The sequence below is a fragment of the Poecile atricapillus genome, chromosome 1 (assembly GCF_030490865.1).
Source record: "Poecile atricapillus isolate bPoeAtr1 chromosome 1, bPoeAtr1.hap1, whole genome shotgun sequence".
In the NCBI taxonomy this organism is placed as follows: Eukaryota; Metazoa; Chordata; class Aves; order Passeriformes; family Paridae; genus Poecile; species Poecile atricapillus.
In genome coordinates, this window is record NC_081249.1 from 125,184,660 (window position 1) to 125,203,965 (window position 19,306).

General features: G+C 42.6%; 2 protein-coding genes and 2 non-coding genes across 4 annotated transcripts in view; all 4 read left to right on the forward strand.

Annotated features, from left to right (window-relative positions):
• The first annotated feature begins 863 nt into the window (after positions 1-863).
• On the forward strand, positions 864-3,672 carry RPL27A (ribosomal protein L27a). Its single transcript, XM_058837122.1, has 5 exons — positions 864-952; positions 1,254-1,317; positions 1,758-1,833; positions 2,619-2,793; positions 3,482-3,672. The coding sequence occupies exons 1-5, from the start codon at positions 950-952 to the stop codon at positions 3,608-3,610; spliced, it is 447 nt and encodes a 148-aa protein (XP_058693105.1). The 5' UTR covers positions 864-949; the 3' UTR covers positions 3,611-3,672.
• LOC131575013 (small nucleolar RNA SNORA3/SNORA45 family) lies at positions 2,175-2,307 on the forward strand. Its single transcript, XR_009276661.1, has one exon. It is a non-coding gene; the product is annotated as a small nucleolar RNA SNORA3/SNORA45 family (small nucleolar RNA).
• Positions 3,103-3,234, forward strand: LOC131575015 (small nucleolar RNA SNORA3/SNORA45 family). The gene has a single exon (XR_009276662.1). It is a non-coding gene; the product is annotated as a small nucleolar RNA SNORA3/SNORA45 family (small nucleolar RNA).
• Positions 3,673-6,802: 3,130 nt separating the features above from the next.
• TRIM66 (tripartite motif containing 66) overlaps positions 6,803-19,306 on the forward strand; it is a 44,667-nt gene continuing 32,163 nt past the window's right edge. Inside the window, exons 1-2 of the mRNA XM_058855858.1 lie at positions 6,803-7,028; positions 17,297-17,400. Coding sequence (XP_058711841.1) covers positions 6,809-7,028; positions 17,297-17,400 — 324 coding nt within the window. The 5' untranslated portion in view covers positions 6,803-6,808. The remainder of the gene's footprint in view (positions 7,029-17,296; positions 17,401-19,306) is intronic.

A 19,306-nucleotide genomic window follows, 5' to 3' on the forward strand; every position in this document is an offset into this window, starting at 1 on the left:
ACAGGTGGCTTCTGGCCTTTTTATAAACAACATCTGCTAGTAAATGTAGGGGGAAATACATAATTCCTCTTAAGAAAATGATGGATAAAACTTTATCAGGACGTGCTATGGACTTACTGCAAAGGCAAGACAAAGCTGCAGAATGCCGATGTATGAGATTGTGGTGCTGTAAAACCCATCTCCTGTGCCAAAGCTGCTTTCCTCCACTTGCACTTTTAAAAATTAAAGGAGAAAGCTTTTAAATGTTATCTGTCAACATGTTCCTGCTTTTGTAATGTGAATCAGAGGATACTACAGGACAAGGTGAGATCAAGGCCCAAAAAATCCGTGGGTGCCTTTTTGATCCTCAGATAACAGATGTGTGAAACAATCCTTGTATTCTCTGAAAGTCTGTGTTCTACAGGATCAGATGAACAAAAACCAAGGAGTACGTTATTTTCCCTTCTAAATTAAACTAACGGTGTTACTGAGCAGGGAACAGTTTAAGTGCACCAGGAAGATTAATAAATAAATCAATAAATCCAGTGCTGAGGCCTGTGTTTAAAATTGGTGAAGTTTTGTTTAAAATCATAACAGTATAAAATCAATTTTAAAAACCCCGTAGAAACCAAGCTTAAGAAACAGTAACACTCCAGGAATTCACACTTCAGTGTGGCAAATAATTGTGTTTAAGGACGTAGTGTTCATTTTCCCACTGTTATGGCTGTTTAATAAAGTGACCAAACTTGCAAATTTTCCTAAATTCTGGTCAAAATGCTGCATTTCCGTGGCGGGAACAGGCAGTGAGCTCTGCCCGGCTGCGGACTGGGCAGGCGCCGGCGCCGTCCCTCAGAGCCCCGCGCGCCGCTCCCGCCTCAGCGAAACCTCGCGAGATCTCAGCCCCGCCCCCACGCCTTTGCCCGCTCTCGCGAGAGCCGCGCCCTTTCTCTCCCTCGCGCACGCCGGCAAGATGGTGGGAGCTGCGTCCGGGCTGGGATGGGACGGGACGGGATGAGATGGGACGGGACCGGACCGGACCGGACCGGAGCGGACCGGGGCCCCGCGGCCGCCGCCGCCCCTCGCACCCGCGGCGGGACGGGACTGCGGAGTAACGGAGGGTGGTGGGGAGGCGCGTCTCCGAGCCCGCGGCGGGCGGGAGCGGTGCGGGGAGGCCGGTCCGCCATGGCGCCCGGCTGCTTGGGCCCCGGGGCGGGCGCGGGGTTCTGGCGCTCGCTGCCCGCCTCGCTCACGGCTGCTCTCCCCCTTCCCCGCAGCCCTCCAGGCTAAGGAAGACCCGAAAGCTGAGAGGACACGTCAGCCATGGCCACGGCCGCGTGGGTGAGTGGAGAGGCGGCCGCGGGGGCTCTGGGCCTTCGGTGGCGCGGCCCCGCCGGGGCTTCCCCAGCGCTGAGGGGATGCTGCTGCTCTTTCCGGATCCCAGAAAAACGGGGCTGTGGCTGCAGAGGCCCGCCGGCTCCGTGGGAAGTAGCGAGCAGTGGGGGAGGCCGCAGCGTGCGGGGGCAGCTGCCACGGAGATGGGCTGATTAAGTCTTGCACGTTTTACACCAGCTGGATTTATAACTTCAGCATTGCTTACTGCTCAGTACTGGGTAAGCGATATTTTAAACTTACAGGGCAATGCAGTCTTCCTTTCAACTCTAGTCATTTCAGTTTTGTCACAACACAAGATAAAATAGTTAGTTTTAAGTTGACATTGAAAGTATCTGTAAGTATTATGTGTAATATTAATGTAACAAGCTTAAAACTTTTTTTCTCAGGCAAACACAGGAAGCATCCTGGAGGACGTGGTAATGCTGGTGGTTTGCACCATCACAGGATTAACTTTGATAAATAGTAAGCTAACGTTTTAAATATTTACTATCAACGTGCATGGTCCTGAGGTAGAAGCAACTGACTTTTAGATGTGAATAAACAAAGTTTCCTGCAATCCTACGTGTTTTTGTCCTTTAATGGGAAGTAGCATTATAACCGCTCATGTCTCCACTTACCCTAAAATCAAAGGCCTTTTCACCTGGCATCTTGCAGTTTAGTGCAGCATTGGGTAAAGTTGATCAAATTTGCCTGTTACTGTGTGGTCCCTGCTTAACAGTGCACACAGAGCAAATTCAGAATGTGATGTTAAATGCAAACTGCGTCCTGTTGGCTGCATCAGGTAAAGGTGAGAGGTGCTGATTCCCGAGACTATAGAGTCACATCTGGGCCCTGCCCGTGGTCCTGGTGTGCTGGAGTCCTCGGACAGGAACCACTAATCTCTATTCACTGGCTGTGCCCTTCCTGGCTCAGCCAGTCACCGGGTTAGTGACAGCAGTGCCAAAACTTCCCAGGCAGGGAGCCCTCCCTGCGTCCATGGAGGTGGGACTACCCTGGAAATACAGACTCAAGCAGTGAGGGGGATTGAGCTCTGAGTTTGAGCGGGAAGAAACACTTACAGAGAAAGTAATTTTTCCTTGGTTTGGATACTAATCGTTATTACACCTAAATTGTACTTATATTAATAGGAAAAAAGGTGTAATGTGACATTTTGGCTACTTTGATTTAGTAAGATGCTTGTTTCAGTGTTCTGCTTGTTCAGGGTGAATTAAAAATGTGATCTAATGCAGAATGTGTTTCTTCCACAGTCACCCTGGTTACTTTGGGAAAGTAGGCATGAGACACTATCACTTGAAAAGAAACCAGAAGTTCTGTCCCACTGTCAACTTGGACAAGCTGTGGACGCTGGTCAGCGAACAGACGAGGCTCAACTACGCCAAGAACGAGGCTGGACTGGCCCCGGTCATTGATGTTGTGCGCTCGGTAAGTTCCTGCTCGGACTCAGTCCCGGCATTCCCGCTGTCCTGTGGGTGCCTGAGCTGGGCCTGTCCCACTGGGGAAATGCTGAACTGCAAATAAGCTCCAGGGCTGAGAGGTTCACCAGGCTGTGAGTAGTTACAGGAGCACTTTGGCTGTTACATTTTTCCCTGTTAAGAACTTTTCTGGTACTGGTGTGTGTTTGTGGACAGCCAGAGCCCTCCTTTGGGTAGGTGGTGAAAGATGGCGTGTTTGAAGTGGTCCTGAAGGAACAAAACCGTGGTGGAACCGGTCTCACACTGTCACCTGTCCACCCTCGAGACTAGAGTCACATCTCCACATGTTTGGTTGTCTTGGTGTGCTATAGTTCTCGGACAGAAACATCTGATCCATATTCACTGGCTGTGATGTCCTGTGTCTCAGCCAGCCACCGAATCAGAGACACTGCTCTGCCAGGTGCTGAAGTTCTGCTTCCCCTGTTGGCCACTTAGGGCCCACTTCTCACTTCCAGTGACTTCAGCAGCTGTTTTGTTAATTGTTTTCATGTCATGATTGTCCTTTTAATGTAATGAATTGACTGGATGAGGTGATGGTGATCATCGTTTTGTTTTTAACTGGTGTGTGCTAACAGGCCTCAATGTAGGAGCCTGCAAGCTGATTGCAAACACTGAACTTCTATTTTAAATCTTTCTAGGGCTACTACAAAGTGCTGGGCAAGGGGAAGCTGCCCAAGCAGCCTGTCATTGTGAAAGCGAAGTTCTTCAGTAGGAGAGCAGAGGAGAAGATCAAAGAAGTTGGTGGTGCCTGTGTGCTTGTGGCATAAAAGCTTTTGTTTTATTCAAATTTTTTGAATAAACAATGCATAAAATGAACTGATTTACAGAAGTTTGGGTTGTTGTGATTTTTCTTTCCTGGCTTGTCCAGACACAGTTCACACTTCAATCTTACCTGCATAATTTTTGATCAGTGGTTTGACTGCTTCTCACTTCAGTTTGAAGTTGCCTGACTACAGTGTTCAGTATCTGCCACGTGCAGATTCTTTATTGTTTTGTCTTTATAGGGTGGCAAAATTAAGTTCTGTATTTGTGCTGCTCTTTTGTTAGTGACCCTTTGTACAGCTGTCTGAAAAGAGACTTGGTGTGCTTTTGATGGGGATTCTTGAGTACTAAAATGATATTCAGGGGAAATCTGTGGGCATGGTGCCTTGGCCTTTGGGAGTGGAACAGCAAAGTGACAGTGTTGTACCAGTAACTGTTAATTAACATTTGCAATCCCTGCTCTCCCCAGGCTGGGTATGCAATTCCTGCAGTTCCCACCTGTGGAACAGAGTTGGTGCCAGCTGTTCTCAACCTTCCTACAGCTGGCAAAGCAGTGGCACAGCTCTAGAACTGCTCTGTGTGAAGTTCTGATGTATTAGGTTTAAAATGACTACCTGAGATGATCCTTGCTCGCTTGTAACATCAAATTCGAACTTCTGGTGCCTGCATGGCTTGACCCTGCAGGCCAAAGTGGGATTTAATGGTAAAAAATGAAATAACTAAAGCCAGTGAGCTGGTTCTCAAGTGTCAGACCAGACGCCTATAAACACTCACTTATTTTATGCTCGCTGCTGAAGTTGATGCAAATTGCCTTCTAGTATGTGTGATAGAATCCTCGTTAATCAACTTCTAACCTGGTGTTTGGCAACAGTTAAATTTAGAGGGCATTTAGGGTGAGGTTGATGTGCATTCCATTTATAAAATAGTTCATCTTAGCCAGTGGTACTGCTGCTTGTGAAGAGCTATGACATAAATGTACAGTTTGTTCCAAAATGCAGAGGAATTTAGGAACTGTCTCTCACTGGCTGCTGGCACTGCTGCTTGCTAACCTGTGATGCTGGGTGTAGCTCCATCCACCACTCTCTGGCCCCAGCTATCCAGCCAGTTCTTTATCCAGTGAGCAGTGCACCCCTCCAGGCCATGAGCAGCCAGTTTCTCCAGGAGAACGTGGGGGAAATGGTATCCAAGGCTGTGCTGCAGACCAGGCAGACAGACACAGCTGCAGCCATTCCCCCAAGTGGTCACCTTGTCAGAGAAGGAGATGAGGTTGGTCAGGCAGGACCTCCCTTCCATAAACCCACACTGACTGAGTCTGATGCCCTGGTTCTTGTACAAGTGCCTCTTGAGGGTGCTCAAGATGATCTGCACCGTGACTTTCCCCAGCATCAAAGTCAGGCCTGTAATTCCCTGGGTTCTCTTTCTTGTAGCTCATCGTATACTTCAGCCTGCTCCTCCTCCAGCTGCCTGACTACTACTTTGCATACCTGCCCCAGAACAAAATTTTAAACACGTGTTTTTCACTCTTACCCTTCCTACCCAAAAAATTCTCAGTTTTGTACCTTGATCAAAAGGCGTAAATTGAAATTTACAGTAACCTGCTTCTGCTCATCCAGGCCCAGATTTGGCTTCTGAGGTGACGGAGCATTTCCCAGTATTGGGCTTTGTTTGCACTGATTCTCTGTGCATGGATGCTTTGGGCTGTGGTTTCTCTGTGTCAACAGTGTGGTGGTTTAAGACCTCAACTTCCTACTGCAGACATGACATGTTTTTGTAGGTGCAACTTTGTCTTAGCAACAGGACCTGCAAGAAATGACAGAGATGAAGTGAGCTGAGAGGCTGCTGCTTCAGTGACACTCGCCTCTGATAGATAGATGGTTGATGAAGATGCACTGTAAAAAGTGAGCTCGTGTTACAGGCACTGATAAAATGTTAATTAAACCACAGGTACAGCTGGCACAGCTCATTTCCAAAGAGACCTCTGGTTTTGGAATTGGAATCTGAAGTTTTAGTGGCAGGTTTGAATTGATCTAAGTAATTTGTCAGTCAAGTTGGTGGGTATCTACCTAGTTGAATGGATTTTGGGAATGAAATAGGATGCAAACCTTAACAGAGGGTCCATTGGGTCCATTTTCCTTCTAAAATATTTTAAATACTGATGACTTCAGGATGCAGTGCTTTAAAAAGCTACTGGTTGTTAATTTCTGAGACATTCATAATTGTTTTGCATCGTGGAATAAAAACCCAAGCCAGATCTGTTTACTAACCATTTCCATTGGAATCTACCAGAAGACAGAATCTCTCAGAATTGATAGCCCTATGATTAGAGCTGCTGCTCTTCTGTGCTGAAGAAATCTGAAGATTCAATTACATCCAGCTGGTAGCAAGGCCACCATGCCAGGGCATTCAGCAGCTACATGGGACTCTGGTCTCTGGAGGTTGGATCAACTACAAGAGTGACTCCAGAGGAAATGAGGCTTTATCTGCTTTTTATCCTCTGATACAACTTGCAGGAGTTGCCCTTTGCAGTCTGTATCTGATCAACATCTCTGACAATCTGAGAACTGAGAATGAGACATGACCTGCAAAACTCTCAGCTGACCTTGGGGAGCTTAGGCTGGTGGGAGGAACACCAGGAAGCTCAGGTTTGGTCTATAATCTTATCTGTGATCATCTTGATAGCTAAAATTTGATTACAGCAAAGCACATTTTCTATAAAGAAGATTGTCAGAAAATGCTGTACATTTTTCAAGGCAGCTTTCTAACATGCATTGCTGAAATAATGGATGTATGGGTATTATTTTCTTTACCTGAAAACTGTAAAATATTTGAGTTAAATTGTAAAAGCAGTCAGAGAATCTCATAATTTTAATTGCACAGTTTCAGTGCTTCTAGCAGGAAATGTACAGCATGTGACAATTCAGCTTTGTAAGTAGATTGATAGAACAGATTAGTTCAGTTTTCACAGAAGTTGCAAATACTAGAGAGATAGTGGGATCGTGGTTTGTAAACCCTAAACCACGCTTTCTGGCACAGCAATCTGCAAAGATATTCTCCTCTGTAAAGCAGGTATGTGATTTTCAGCTGCAAGGAACTTCTTTTTTTCGCAGGCGCTACGTGAATGTTGTTTATTTGATCGTGCATCCCGTGTTGTCCCCTGGTTTGCGCTCGAGCGATCAAATGTTCTGTGAAGTGCAGGGCTTGTCATGAGCCATTTTGTGACTCTTCGTGTTTTTGGGGCCAGCCTTCAGCCAGCAGGAATGGAGACCCTGGATCTGTTGAGGAATTGTTTGGTGTGCAAATGGGAGCTGCGGAGGAGGGAGCCCAGAATGCTCCCCTGCCTCCATTCCTTCTGTAAGGACTGCCTTCCGGATTTGATTCAAGGATACAGCTGTATTCCCACTGAGTATGAAGTTCTCTATGAAGGTAATTTATAATCTCTGGTTTATGCTCTTTGCAATACAGTATTATAAAAGGAGATGGACTGGGAAGTACATTTTGAAGTACATTCTTCCACAGCACTACTTTAAATTGAGGAACTGGGAGAGTAGAGGTTTGTGTGAGCAGAGTGGATTGGGAACAAGCCACCTTCATTACCTTTTTCATCCAACAGCAGTGCTTTGAAGAGAAAGGACACAGTCAGGCAACATTTTAACATCTTTTTCAGAATGGGATGAATGTTTCACTTACCAAGTTGACATTATGAATATTTGATTTTCTTAGCTTAATAAATAAGGGCTACATGATAGCTTCCAGAACAAAATTTTTTTTGCAATGTTTTTGATATGCTGGACCTTTCTATGGCTGTGGTGATAGTTTTATTTTTCCTTCACCCTCTCCTTCAGTGCCTCCTCAACAGCAACACAAAAACACCCAGTTCTTTGTTTCCAACAGAGGTAATAATAATTATTACTACATATGTGAATTCTGGTGCACTGAAACTCTTATCTCACTGTGTTGTTTCTCTCTACCTTAACCCTTGTGGCTGTAACTCACCCTAACAAGCTAAGTACTGAGGGTAAGAAGCATTTTTTGGCTGTGTCTTTTGAAATCTTGGAGTTATTTGTACAGTTTTTGGTTGTGATGTTAATAGAAAATGTATGACTTTATTTTTTTTTAATAAAACCTAGATGACAGAATATAGTAATTTTAACTGAATGAGTCTTAATTGCTGTGGGGAAACATTCCAGATTCATTACTAATTTATTAGAGGAGCAAAGGCATATAGATAACTTGTATTTTCACAGGCTTTGAACCTTAGTTGAGTAGGAGGAATCATTTATTATCTCTTCTGTAGCAGATTTTAGAAACATGTAGGAAGAGAAGATACCTTCCCTGAGGTGAGGGTGATCAGAATTGACGAGGTGACATAAACTAGACTAGTTCAGGTTTGAGAACAAATGGAATCAGTGCAAAGAGGTCACTGTTGGAAGGCTAGCAAAACACAAGAGCTAAAGGAAAAGGCAAAGAAAAAGGCTATTCATGTGTAGGGTACAGACAGAAAAAGATATGAAGGTAGGAGAGAACAAGGCATCATTGCAGGTAATGTCTCCTTTAAATTTTAATGCTTGGTCATAGTAGGCCTGAAGTCTGAGGGACCTCTCTGTAATCAAATACTGTTGAAAAAAGCACTCCATTACTTTTTATGTATCTTCTTTTGACATCTCAGCCATTCCTCTCCTCATTCTTTCTGTTTACCCAGTGGAAAAGTGAATTTCTACCACTTGCTGGTCTTGGATGAAGTGCAGCTACAGGTTCTTATGAGTTGTTAAAATATTAGATATTTCTTCAAAGTGGACCAGGAACTACTTGTCTGTAGCAAAATGGAATAAATACTAGTTTATTTCTGTATTCCTGAAGTTTCTCTGTCTACTTCTTCATTTTTGTGTGGATGGGGAAGTTCTGTGGGAAAGAGCAAGAAATAATAGAGAATATATTATTATATATAATGGAGAATAATAAAAGAGAAAATAAATAATGAGCAGTGATGACCCAGTAAATGAAGTGAGACACCAGGTGCAGAGACTCAGTTAATCTATGAGCAAGGAAAGCAGCAAAACCAAAACATCTGTGTCTCTTAATTAAGCCAATGACTGAAATTGCAGCTACCATCAGTCAAGCAGGATAAATTTTTGAACTCTTCTGATGGCATGATATTAAATTTTGCTTGTCTTTTCTGCAGTGATTGCTGAGTTATGGGCAGTACAAGTCCAGTTTTCCGTGTAATTTTTAAGTTTGATCATAGGCAGGTGCCGGTGATAAAATGGAAGTGAAGTGCCAGACCATTATAGCAGAGTAAATGTAAAATATTGCCTGTAAGAAAATGTGTTCTTTACTATGAACTCCTCAAGAAAAATGTAAGGATGGAAAAAATGAATGTATTTGTAAGTGAAGTCATTCTGACATTTGTCACAAAAAGACTATTTGAATGTGTAGGTTTCTGTATGCTTTACTAGAAGTAGTACTCTGCTAACATAAAACTCTTTTCTAGTTTGTTGTTTTGTATTGGTTTGCTGAGAAGCTGGAGGTGAGTGATCCTGACATTTGGTGGGGGTTGGTGTTGGAACTTTTATTCCTGTGTGTTTGAGATGACTCATGAAAAAAATTCCTTGAGGTAGCAGCCAGAGCTCCTATGGAAAAGCTGCCCAGCCATCAGAATTTATCTATAGCTGTGAGAACTGAGAGTTTGGGAGTAATTTGAGTGGAAGAAGGAACCTATCTTTGTGAATTTGTCTCCTACATATGCTTTTTCGACGAAGGGAGCTTTAAGCTTCTCAGTCTTTCTATTCTGTTTCTTTTTTTCTTTTCCTTTTTTTGCAGGCCAGTGTTGCTTCCCTATTTTTTATTCCTTGTCTTCCTGTAACAGAGAATCCACATTCTCCTCCTCTGCAGATCTGCATGTTACATGTTTCCAGTCTGTTTAGTCCATGGGAAAGAACAATTCTCCCATCTCTTGAGGTGTAAATGTCTCATTTGAGGACTTTCCCAGGCTCCTACCCGTGTGAGCTGCCACTCATGGTACAATGTTGATTCTTGCACTTTTGGGTCTTTCTCATGAAGTTCTAAATACATTCAAAACCAGATTCAATCAGGTTCCTGTGTTTATCCCTCCTCCCTGGACTGGAGGTGGATGCCCAAATAAATTACCCCACATCTGCAAATCTTCCTCCCTGTAAGATGTTCAAAGATACAAATTGATTTAGTCAAAGTAAAAGTAGTCAAATGGGGACCAGTGGAGGTGCATTGCTGGGAAAAGTTCATGTTTTTGCAAGACTGTCTCTGCTAAAGGGTTTGTTGGTTTGTTTTTTTTCCCTTAAACAAAAGAAAAATCACAGGTAATTGGTGCTCAGTCACAGTTAGGACCCCTGAGAACAAGGCAGATCAGAAAAGAGGCACTGAAACACCTTGCAGATTTCTGCTAACTGATATAACCCCAGGAATTCTTAACATTCTGTGGCCAAATTGTGTAATTAGCCCAACGTGTAAAGTAAAATGTTAGTAGTAGTTGCTCAGCTTTGTAAATTGTTTTGTGAAGTGGTGGATTTAGTTGTATTATGTTTTCATATTGAACTTGTGTGTTGAGCTATTACTTTCTGCAATTTAATTTAAATTTTTTTTTGCCCTTTCGTATTTCTCTGGCTTGGGTAACAAAAATCCTGGAAAATTGTGGCATAATTTCTACCCATGTTCTCTGCATGAGGCAAAAGCTGTCCATACCTGTGTTGCGTTAACTTAATTCCAAGAAATGTAACAGGGTTATGTGTGAGAGAAATGCAAACAGATTGGATAAAGAGAGTAAATGTAGCTTCAACTATTGACAGACGTCCACTTACTGCATTTTATTATTTCCTGCTGAAAAGAGACAGTTTTCTTTAGCTTGTACGGTAGATTATATATATATATATTTAACAGTGGATTCTTAGTTGTGAACGCTTGTTTGTGAGGTACACCCAAAAGTCAGCAAGGTGTTGGTCAGAGAGATCTTCAGGGGGGTTTATTTCAGGAAGAGGATTGAGCTCTAGGACTGCTTTGGCTCTAGGCTCATTTTCAGACTGAAGTTTTGGCACAGAAAGCGTGGAGCACTGGTTTCAGGAGACTGCAGGTGTCAGCACACAGTGCCTTAGTTTGTGTTCAGCCTCTACTTAAAAGATAAACAGACAAAAAATACATCTACAGAGTTCTCTAAACCACAATTTAGTTTTCAGTGGAGCAGTTTAGCTGCCTTGGTAGAGCTGTGGTATCTCCAGGTTACCAAATAAACTTGTTTTGATGCATTCATTTAAGGCAGATGATGCAATGCAATCATCTATTAATTCTGAAGGAGAGCACCCTTTTGCTTTAATTAGAGCCACTTAGAACCAAGCACATGTTTTACCTCTAAAAAGGGAAGTAAAAAGATTATTCTGAAGAGAGAAACTGTTCATAATCTATATATTCAGTCAACCTAAAATGGGTTTAAGGTCAGTCAGCCCTTTGCACTGCTGCACTCAGCCCTTTGTGCTGCTTGGCTGCCAGATCCAAAAGGCAAGTGAAACAATGAGGGCTTTAGTTATATAAACATGAAACTGCAGAGTGGGAGGTTGTCTTCAGAGCTGTTTCCTATAACCTATAATTGGGTCTTCAAGGAAATGTAAATTATGCCTGCAGCTTGAGCTGTAGTTAATGCTCTTTGAGAATAATTATTCTGATGGTTGTTGGAGGAAAAAGAGCAGAGGAATAGGTGCAACATGTGGCCAGCAAGTACAAGTGTGGTGTGTGTAGTACCTCCACTGTTTGTTTCTTTATCCTAATCGATTCTCTTGATAATGATTAGTAAATTATCTGCATTGATTTATTTCTGAGGCAGTCAGCTTGAGGGTTCTTTCTATTTAGCCTTGACCAGACTGGAAGACCTTGAAACAAAACTATGAGCTGTGACTTCTCATGTACTTGGTGTCCATGGGTGGTGGGGAGGTTGCAGTTGGCACTTCAGAGATGATTCCTGTAAATGATCCCTAGCTCTGTCACTTAGAAATTAGATTGCTGTAGTATAGGTGGAGTAAAAACCTTGAAACCCCTCAGAAATTCTAGTTCTTTCTTTATTTGTACTTCTACAAAGGGACACTCTGTTCTTATTGCTGGGACCAATGCAGAGTGGCAGCTTCTGTTAACAGAGAAAGCGCTGTGGGATGTGAGAGATCCGACCTGTGGAGAGCTGGGGCTTGAACAGGATGAGGCAGAACCTTGTTGTTTTCCTGAAAGCTGATTTTGGATATCCCAGATGTGAAGTTGGAGTGTCAGACTGGGCATCTCTGTCTGACTAATGGATTCACTGCCTCTGAAATTCCATTTTTCCCCAACCCTCTGTCGAGTTACTCTGGCTGGGAGTGTGAGAATGGAAATAAAAACGTGGTGGCTGCTGAAAAAGGGCTGCAAACTAATTCAGCTGAATAAACATCTGCTGCTTAAGCTTTTCAGGGCTCAGAGGTGCCTGTACATAAACACAGCCACACACAGTCACACGTCTCTTTCTGGTGCCTTTTGTGGTGATGTTCAGATGCACAGGCCTGCTGGGGATGATGGGGTGGAAGGAGCACTGGGGCACTGGAAGGATTTAGGTGTAGGATTGTTCTTCCACATCCCTCATGTACTGACACTTTGCAGGAGTCAGTTCAATACAACGTGGTCTCCAGAGATTCTTCAGTAACTGATGACTCAAGTACACTGAGAATATCTTATATGTGGTTTAACCTGCATATAATTCTGAAGTAGGGCTTTGTGTGTCACAATGAAACTGGGCTTAAATCCAGCATTAGGATCCTTGCTAGCCTTTCTAAATTGATGGTCATCTTTTTAGCAGTGAAACGGGATGTCATAAATAACAACTTCAAGCGCTAAACAGCAGGAGGCACTGAACTTCTAAAAGATAATTTATGCAAATGTTCCTACCTCCTTCCTGCCAATTTAATTTCCATGCAAAAATAGAATGTGTCAACAACATCTCTGTCAGCTTTTTTCTACTTCTAGGGGTTTTGATATCAATACTGGCCTCCCTTTAGGTATCATGATTGCACCTGTTCTCCTAACACATGAACTGTTGCTTGAGTCCTGTAATTCCTCGTTGAATTGTTGTTTAGATCCAGAAATTGCATCATCCCCATACGTACAAACAGTGAGTCTCCAGGGCTTTTGACTACTCTTCCCTTCACCCACAGTGCTCTAATAATGATATATTTAAATGAGCTGTCTGCAAAGTGCAGGTTCTTAAAACAGATTAACAGTGTTGTTTGGAGGCAGTGGTAAGGTAGGAAGGCAAGAAAAATATTTAGGTTATGATCTGCAAAAAGTACTGTAGGAGTGCATGGCATTGTAAGACTTGCTGCTAGCTGGATTTGGAAAAGTTCTTTCCTTCTGCTCCAGTTTGAGGATTGACTGAAGACCCAGGCAAGAAAGGAAGTAGGACACTGCTGCTCATTTTGACTGTGGGATTTTTATTCGGGAATAATACGACCAAGGCAAGTTTTCAGAGGCCTGAATGAATCCTAGAGGCAAGGACAGGGAAGAAGGCAAGAGGAAAAAACCTCTGCACCTTGTAGTGATTCGATACACCTTTCTTCCCTGCTGATTAGCCAGAATTCCTGGCCGAAGAAGAGGGAGCAGCCCCAGGGAGAGGTGCAGTGACCTCAGTCTGCAGCACAGCACTGCCTGATTCCAGGGAATTTGTGTGTGTGCAGTTCTTACCACCCACCTCTCCCTAAAACAGGTGACTCTGTGGGCAGCTCTCTGGCTCTTTATCCAGAGCACAGGTAAGGGCTTTCCAGGGAAATGTGCCTTACTGGTGGTTTGCACTCTGAGCACGAGCACAGCGTGATGCTGCCTGTGGCTGTTTGTAAATGTGTATGTAATTATTTGCTTAATTTCAGGTTAATTGCTCCACAGTCCATTTTGTAGTGTATTTATTATGCCAAGCTAACTTTTGATTCTTTGGGGAATTCATATTGAAAAAGATTGGGCATTTCCATAGAGCACAGATGCTTTTATTAAGTGGAAAAGGTATCAAATAAACCCAATTAGCGGAACAAGTGTGATCTCCAAAGCCACCATGCTCAGGGAGTCCCTCTTTTAGCAAGATGGAAATTTGTCTCCTGTGCTTCTATTAAAATTTTAGATATAGGATTCAGTATTAGGTGTTTCTGATTAGCCCACCTGTGAGTAGGAAATGACTTTCTATTGCTGTGGTGTCCCCATTATTTTTCCTCTTAATTGCTCTTATAAAAAAAAATTCAAAACTTTTTAAAATTAAGCTGATGGCTCTGCATGCCTTCTGTTCATCTCAAGGGAGTTTTAGATATGAAATCATTATAATTTACAATTACTTGGATATTTAAGACACACTCTGTCATTTACTCAATCAAAGCTGTACTTGGTGGTCTAAAACAAAGCTCTGACCTGTGCAACTTGCTCCCTGTGTATCTCTGGAACAACACTGATTTTAGCAGCGTAACATGGATCTAAAACCTGGGAGAAAATTGTGCTGTGCCATCCAGGGCATCACTTTTAGGCGATAATAATACTAAGGGTAATATTAATCAGCAGTAATGTCATTTACCTTCAAACTGTTGATTCCATTTCTCAGTTTTGTTGATTCAGGGGAGGCTTTTGTGCAGAGCTGAAATCCATGCATGATTTATGCTTTCAAAGTGTGAAAATTGTCAAAGTTTTTCTTTTTTTATAATTTAAAAACACTGTAAAGGTTGTCTTGCTCATTATCAAACTAAATGCATTCTAATTATGTTGTATGCTATACTTCAGTGGTTTGTAACAAATTAGCAGAATTTAAAGCTCATGTGAAGGTGCCTGAGGCTATAAGCATTCCATGAAGTATCATTCAATTGTTTTAATTTGATTTAACATTCTGCACTAACAGAATGGTGTTGGAACATAATAAAACAGTAACTTCAGTAGTAACCTTTTTTACCTTATGTAGTGTGTCAATAGAAGTTGTCCTTGCTGGGACAAAGCCCCGTGCCTTTGTTTCCCCGTAAGCAGCTGTTCCCAGAAATGCTTTGTGCGTGCTCACCTGCACAGCACGTAAATGAGAGAGTAACTGTGAGAGTCATGGACTTCTTACTTCAGAAAGTCACCTGTTGGCTATTCCCTTTAGGTCCATTTGCAGGGTATTATGTAGCCTCAGTGTGGAGGTTTTCTCTCTGTGTTAGCCAGATCAAGAGCTGGCAATGCTGTTATGGGAGAAAGGAACTGGTTCCAGGTCTCCAAGGGCTCAAGGCAGCTCTGTGAAGTCAGGAGCTGGTTTCCTCTTGACTGCACTGAGAATTAGAGCACGTCCTGTGAGACTTATTTGAGAAGCTGCTTGTGGAGTAGGTATCTTGCTTCCTAGCTTATCAATCAGAATGTATCCATCTTTTCATTCCTGCTGCAGTTCCAGCTGTGCCACTTTGTACAGGGCTGGCAGGGAAACTTGAGGAGTGTTTCAGCTCCCAGGAATTAGCTCTGCAGTTCACCAGTGCTTGTAGTGAGCAGCATTTACAAGAAGTAGGAGGCACTGTCAGTGTAACACAGCTTGTCTCTCCTCCTCCTGCTTTTACGTGTCTCCAGAGGACAGAGCTGCTAGCAGACACCTCAAAGTCTCACACTGTAATTTGGGAAAGCTAGGAGAGGTTTCAGTGACACCAATATAGAAGAATTGTGTTGTGCTAGGGTGTAATGTGGGAAAATGTGATTAGCTACAAAAACTGTAGGTAATTCAGATACTTTTTCAGCTGCGGTCCTTATAGGAAGGATGCAAAATAGAGGAGCTGTTAAAAAGGCTTCTTCAGCTTTCTAACATCATGGACATTTTTATCAGATAATTTTTTAACACCTTTGTAACTCCTGCCAGCAAACACCCTTAAAGAAGGCTCAGTTTACATGCCTGATGAGCAGAGCACTGGAAATTGCTTGTTACCCTTTCCCCTGGGGTGACTTGTGGCTGAGTAGCACAGTCACCTGTGGGCACAGCCTGTTCCTTTCCATGTCTGCATGAGTGCTCAGATCTGTACGAAATACACAGTTCAGCAAGTAGTTTAGATAGATCATGGTCTGCAACTTGGGCCCCCAAATCACATTTCTGTTTTAAATGCAACCTTGAAAAAATAGAAAGCAGTTATGCTTTTGGCTTTAGATTTGGGCTAAAAAAGATCTAAAGCTCATGGAAGAGGTACTTAGTGAGGGACACTCTTAAAAGAAGATGTACCAGAACTGTGTTTCTTCAAAACATTTGTGAGTGGAAGTGAATGTGTTCAGACCTCTGACTGAGTAGTGCTGCTGTCAGAAGTGGTAATGTAGGAATGTTTTGAGGTCTGTGTGTCCTGTCAATATAAAATGCTGCTGTTAAATTTACAGTAGCCCAGCTCTGAAACTGGGAGACATTCAGAATTAGCATTCTGCCCCTGGCCAGGGACTGCAGGAGCCATTCTCAAGGGACAGGTAATACCAAGCACCTGGAAAACAGGAGAGTCTCTGATAATGGTGTAATGTGAAGAATAATAGAAAACTTAAGGTTTAATTAACTTACAGGCCACTGCCCATGTGCAAAAATAATTTTGAGCTAAGGGAAAAAAGCCCATTGAACAGTAGAATGTCGTCATTTATCTTGCTTTAAAACCTTGCTTTAGGTGAGCTTAAACCAATTAGTCATAGAAAATATTGTTGTTAGATATCATAAATAGATGACTTGGCAAGGTGAGCATAGCATGGAAATTCTGTTCTTGACAGAATGGAAAAAACTTGGATTAAAAAAAATGATACACCTTGATAAGGTGAAATAGACTGACACACCAGCACCCTCTCTAAAGGACTGTTTTTACATCTACAGTAGTTTGCAGGAATGTGGCCAGAAAAATGCAGTATCCTTCTACAAAAAAACCCAAATCAACACACTGGAGCTTCTAGCCAAATATAATAGAGCTCCTAGCCCAAGCAGTCAAGGAATGAAATATCTGAGGTGCAAAAATGGAGGTGTTTGATTATGGACCCATGCTTGAACTCTTGGTTCTCAGCCCAGGCAGACACTGAGATTCACCTCAGCTGTGCTCAGTTAATTAATGAGAGTGGAGCTAGGTTCTGCTGCTCACTTTGCTTTGAGGGAGATCATGTTTTGCCACCTCTAGATTTACTAATTTTCCTTATAAAACTTTCTTTTTTCTCCTTTGTCTTTTTTCTGACTTATTGTTTCTGCCAGCAGAATGTTATTCCCCTGTCACTTCACTTGGATTGCATCCTGCACTGTAAAACTGGTATTAAGGAGTGTGTGTTTTATGCTTGGGTACAGCTCTGGTGGAGTAAAGCTGGTCCAGAACCACAGAAAATCCCAGAAAGCACAAGTAGATCTGTAACAAAGGGGTATAGTTTCAAATGCAGCTGAGTTTTAAACATCTCCAAGCCAGGTGAGAATTTGGTATCATCAATAAACTCAGAAACAAATCAACTGAAATATGGTGTTTTTCTATGAATTCTGTTGCTTTGTTTTTCTTTTCTATATATTGAACCAGGTGTAGCCACTTAGGGCTTGAAGAATGCCTTAGTTTCCTGGAACTGCCCATGTGATACAAAAAAGCCACTGAAGTGTGGTTTATATAATTTCCTGGTTCACATGGCTGGTGTGCATTGCTTTATTTGTGGTGGTTTTCTTTTTTTTTTTTTTTTTTTAAATTCAGGTATCCTTTCCTGCCCTGTGTGCAAACAGACCTGCTTTGCAAGGGATGTAGTTGAGAATTTCTTCCTTAAGGACTTTCCCATTTGTGATTCAGCTATGGCAAAGGTAAGTGAAAGCCACTAAATTGTGGCTTTTTAAAACCCTGCCAGATGAACACTGAAAACAGAGCAAATCTCATTTTGAACAACAAAGGTTCTCTTATTGTTTGCTTATGCAGTGCTGTAATTACTTCATTGCCAGAGATAGACATACTCCCTTCATAGTAATTTTAAAACTTTAATTGAAGAATGAGTTTTACTCTCTGTATTTTAGATAGTCCATTAAAAATATTGATACTAATGTATCTGTGATAATCAACATATTAGGAAGGTACTGAATGTCTTGGATTCCTCCTTGTTCTCTTCTGCTCTCAACTCAAACTAAGCAATCACAGAATTGTTAGGATTAGAAGGGATCTTTGGAGATCATCCAGTCCAACTCCCCACCACGACAGGGCCACAGGAGCAGTGACACAGGAACACACTCAGGTGGGTTTGAATGTCTCCAGAGAGGGAGACTCCACGATCCCCCTGGGAGCTGATCCTGTGCTCTGACACCCTCAGTGTAAAGCTCTTCATTTTGAGGTGGAGCTTCTCATGTTTCAGTTTATGGCCACTGCTCCTTGTCCCATCCCTGGGCACCACTGAAAAGTGTCTGGCACCGTCCTCTTAGCTCGCCTTTGAGATATTTATAATCATTAATGAGATCCCCTCTCAGCTTTCTCTCAACCAACCAGGCCCAGCTCCAGTCTCTCCTCATAAGAGAGATGCCCCAGACCCCTCATCCCCTTTGTGGTCTCTGCCGGACCCTCTCCAGTGGCTCCTTCTCTCTCTTGAGTTATGGAGACCAGAACTGAGAAGAATACTCTGGATGTGACTTCTCTGGAGCTGAGGAGGGGTGAGGATCCCCTCTCTCTACCTGCTAGCCACAGAAGCTGGCTCTTGACTAAATTGTTACACCAACATCACCCATTAGGTCATGTGAGCAGTTATAATTTCTGATTATCTCTTTTAATGGTTAAAAAAGTCACATCATATTGCAGTTTCCCACTGGGGAATTGATTCAAAGGAAGGTATTGGATTACTACTTTAGTCTTGAACTGGCACTGTACATAGGTGGATTTAACTTCTGTTAAATACTTAGTAACAAGCAGGACTATTCTCACAGCTTTGTAGCTGCCACTAGCTTGGGTGGAGAGGAGGGACAGAGAAAGCTGGGTATTGTTAAAAAGTAAAAGAGTGTGAAACCTAATCCACAGAGTGTTCTGGGGAAATAAAAATAATGAAGGCAAGCAAACTGTGTTGACACCTTCAGGTGTACATTGCTTGCATAGTGCAACATAAGTTGGTCTAAAACAAGAAGGGGTGTATTCACATGCACTCTCCAAAGAGAGGAAGAAAATTCACAAGATACTGCTGAGTTTTTAAAATGCACTTATTAGACTGGGATTTCTTAACTACTGTGACTTGCATCATTTACTTTTTAATGAGAATTTATGTAGAAAGGAAATCAAATGAGAATATCTAATGTCTTCAAAAGCACTAGATTATTTTTTCAAACCATCCTTAAAAGAAGGTTTTTCTTTTCTGTAATCCCTCAGGAGTCCTAAGAGCAGTTCAGTAGTGCAGATTTCTCACTGGAGCATAGGAGTACCCCAGAGCAACTTGTGAACCTTCAGTTTTTGGCTTCCTTTTTTTGAAGTCTAATCACATAGCTTTGCATGCTTACTATCTTTAACCACTACCATCACACCCAAAATTACAGCCACAGTTTCACCAGCAGTGATATCAAAAGGAGAAGCACCAGATCATCCAGCTGAGACATGGCTGAGCTGCCATCATCCTAATTTTCCTTACATGTTCAAATATGAGTCTATCAAGGCTTGTAACGAAGAGTTTGGAAGCAGCAAGGTGTCTCTCAGTGTGTGAGAGAGTGAAGCATGAATGATAGAATGTGCTACATGCCAGCAGCA

What these genes read in the sequence shown, in the direction of transcription:
- RPL27A (XM_058837122.1), top strand. An exon ending in AGGATTAACTTTGATAAATA is followed by an intron (nt 1,834 to 2,618) that starts GTAAGCTAACGT and finishes TTTCTTCCACAG; the next exon opens with TCACCCTGGTTACTTTGGGA. An exon ending in TCATTGATGTTGTGCGCTCG is followed by an intron (nt 2,794 to 3,481) that starts GTAAGTTCCTGC and finishes AAATCTTTCTAG; the next exon opens with GGCTACTACAAAGTGCTGGG.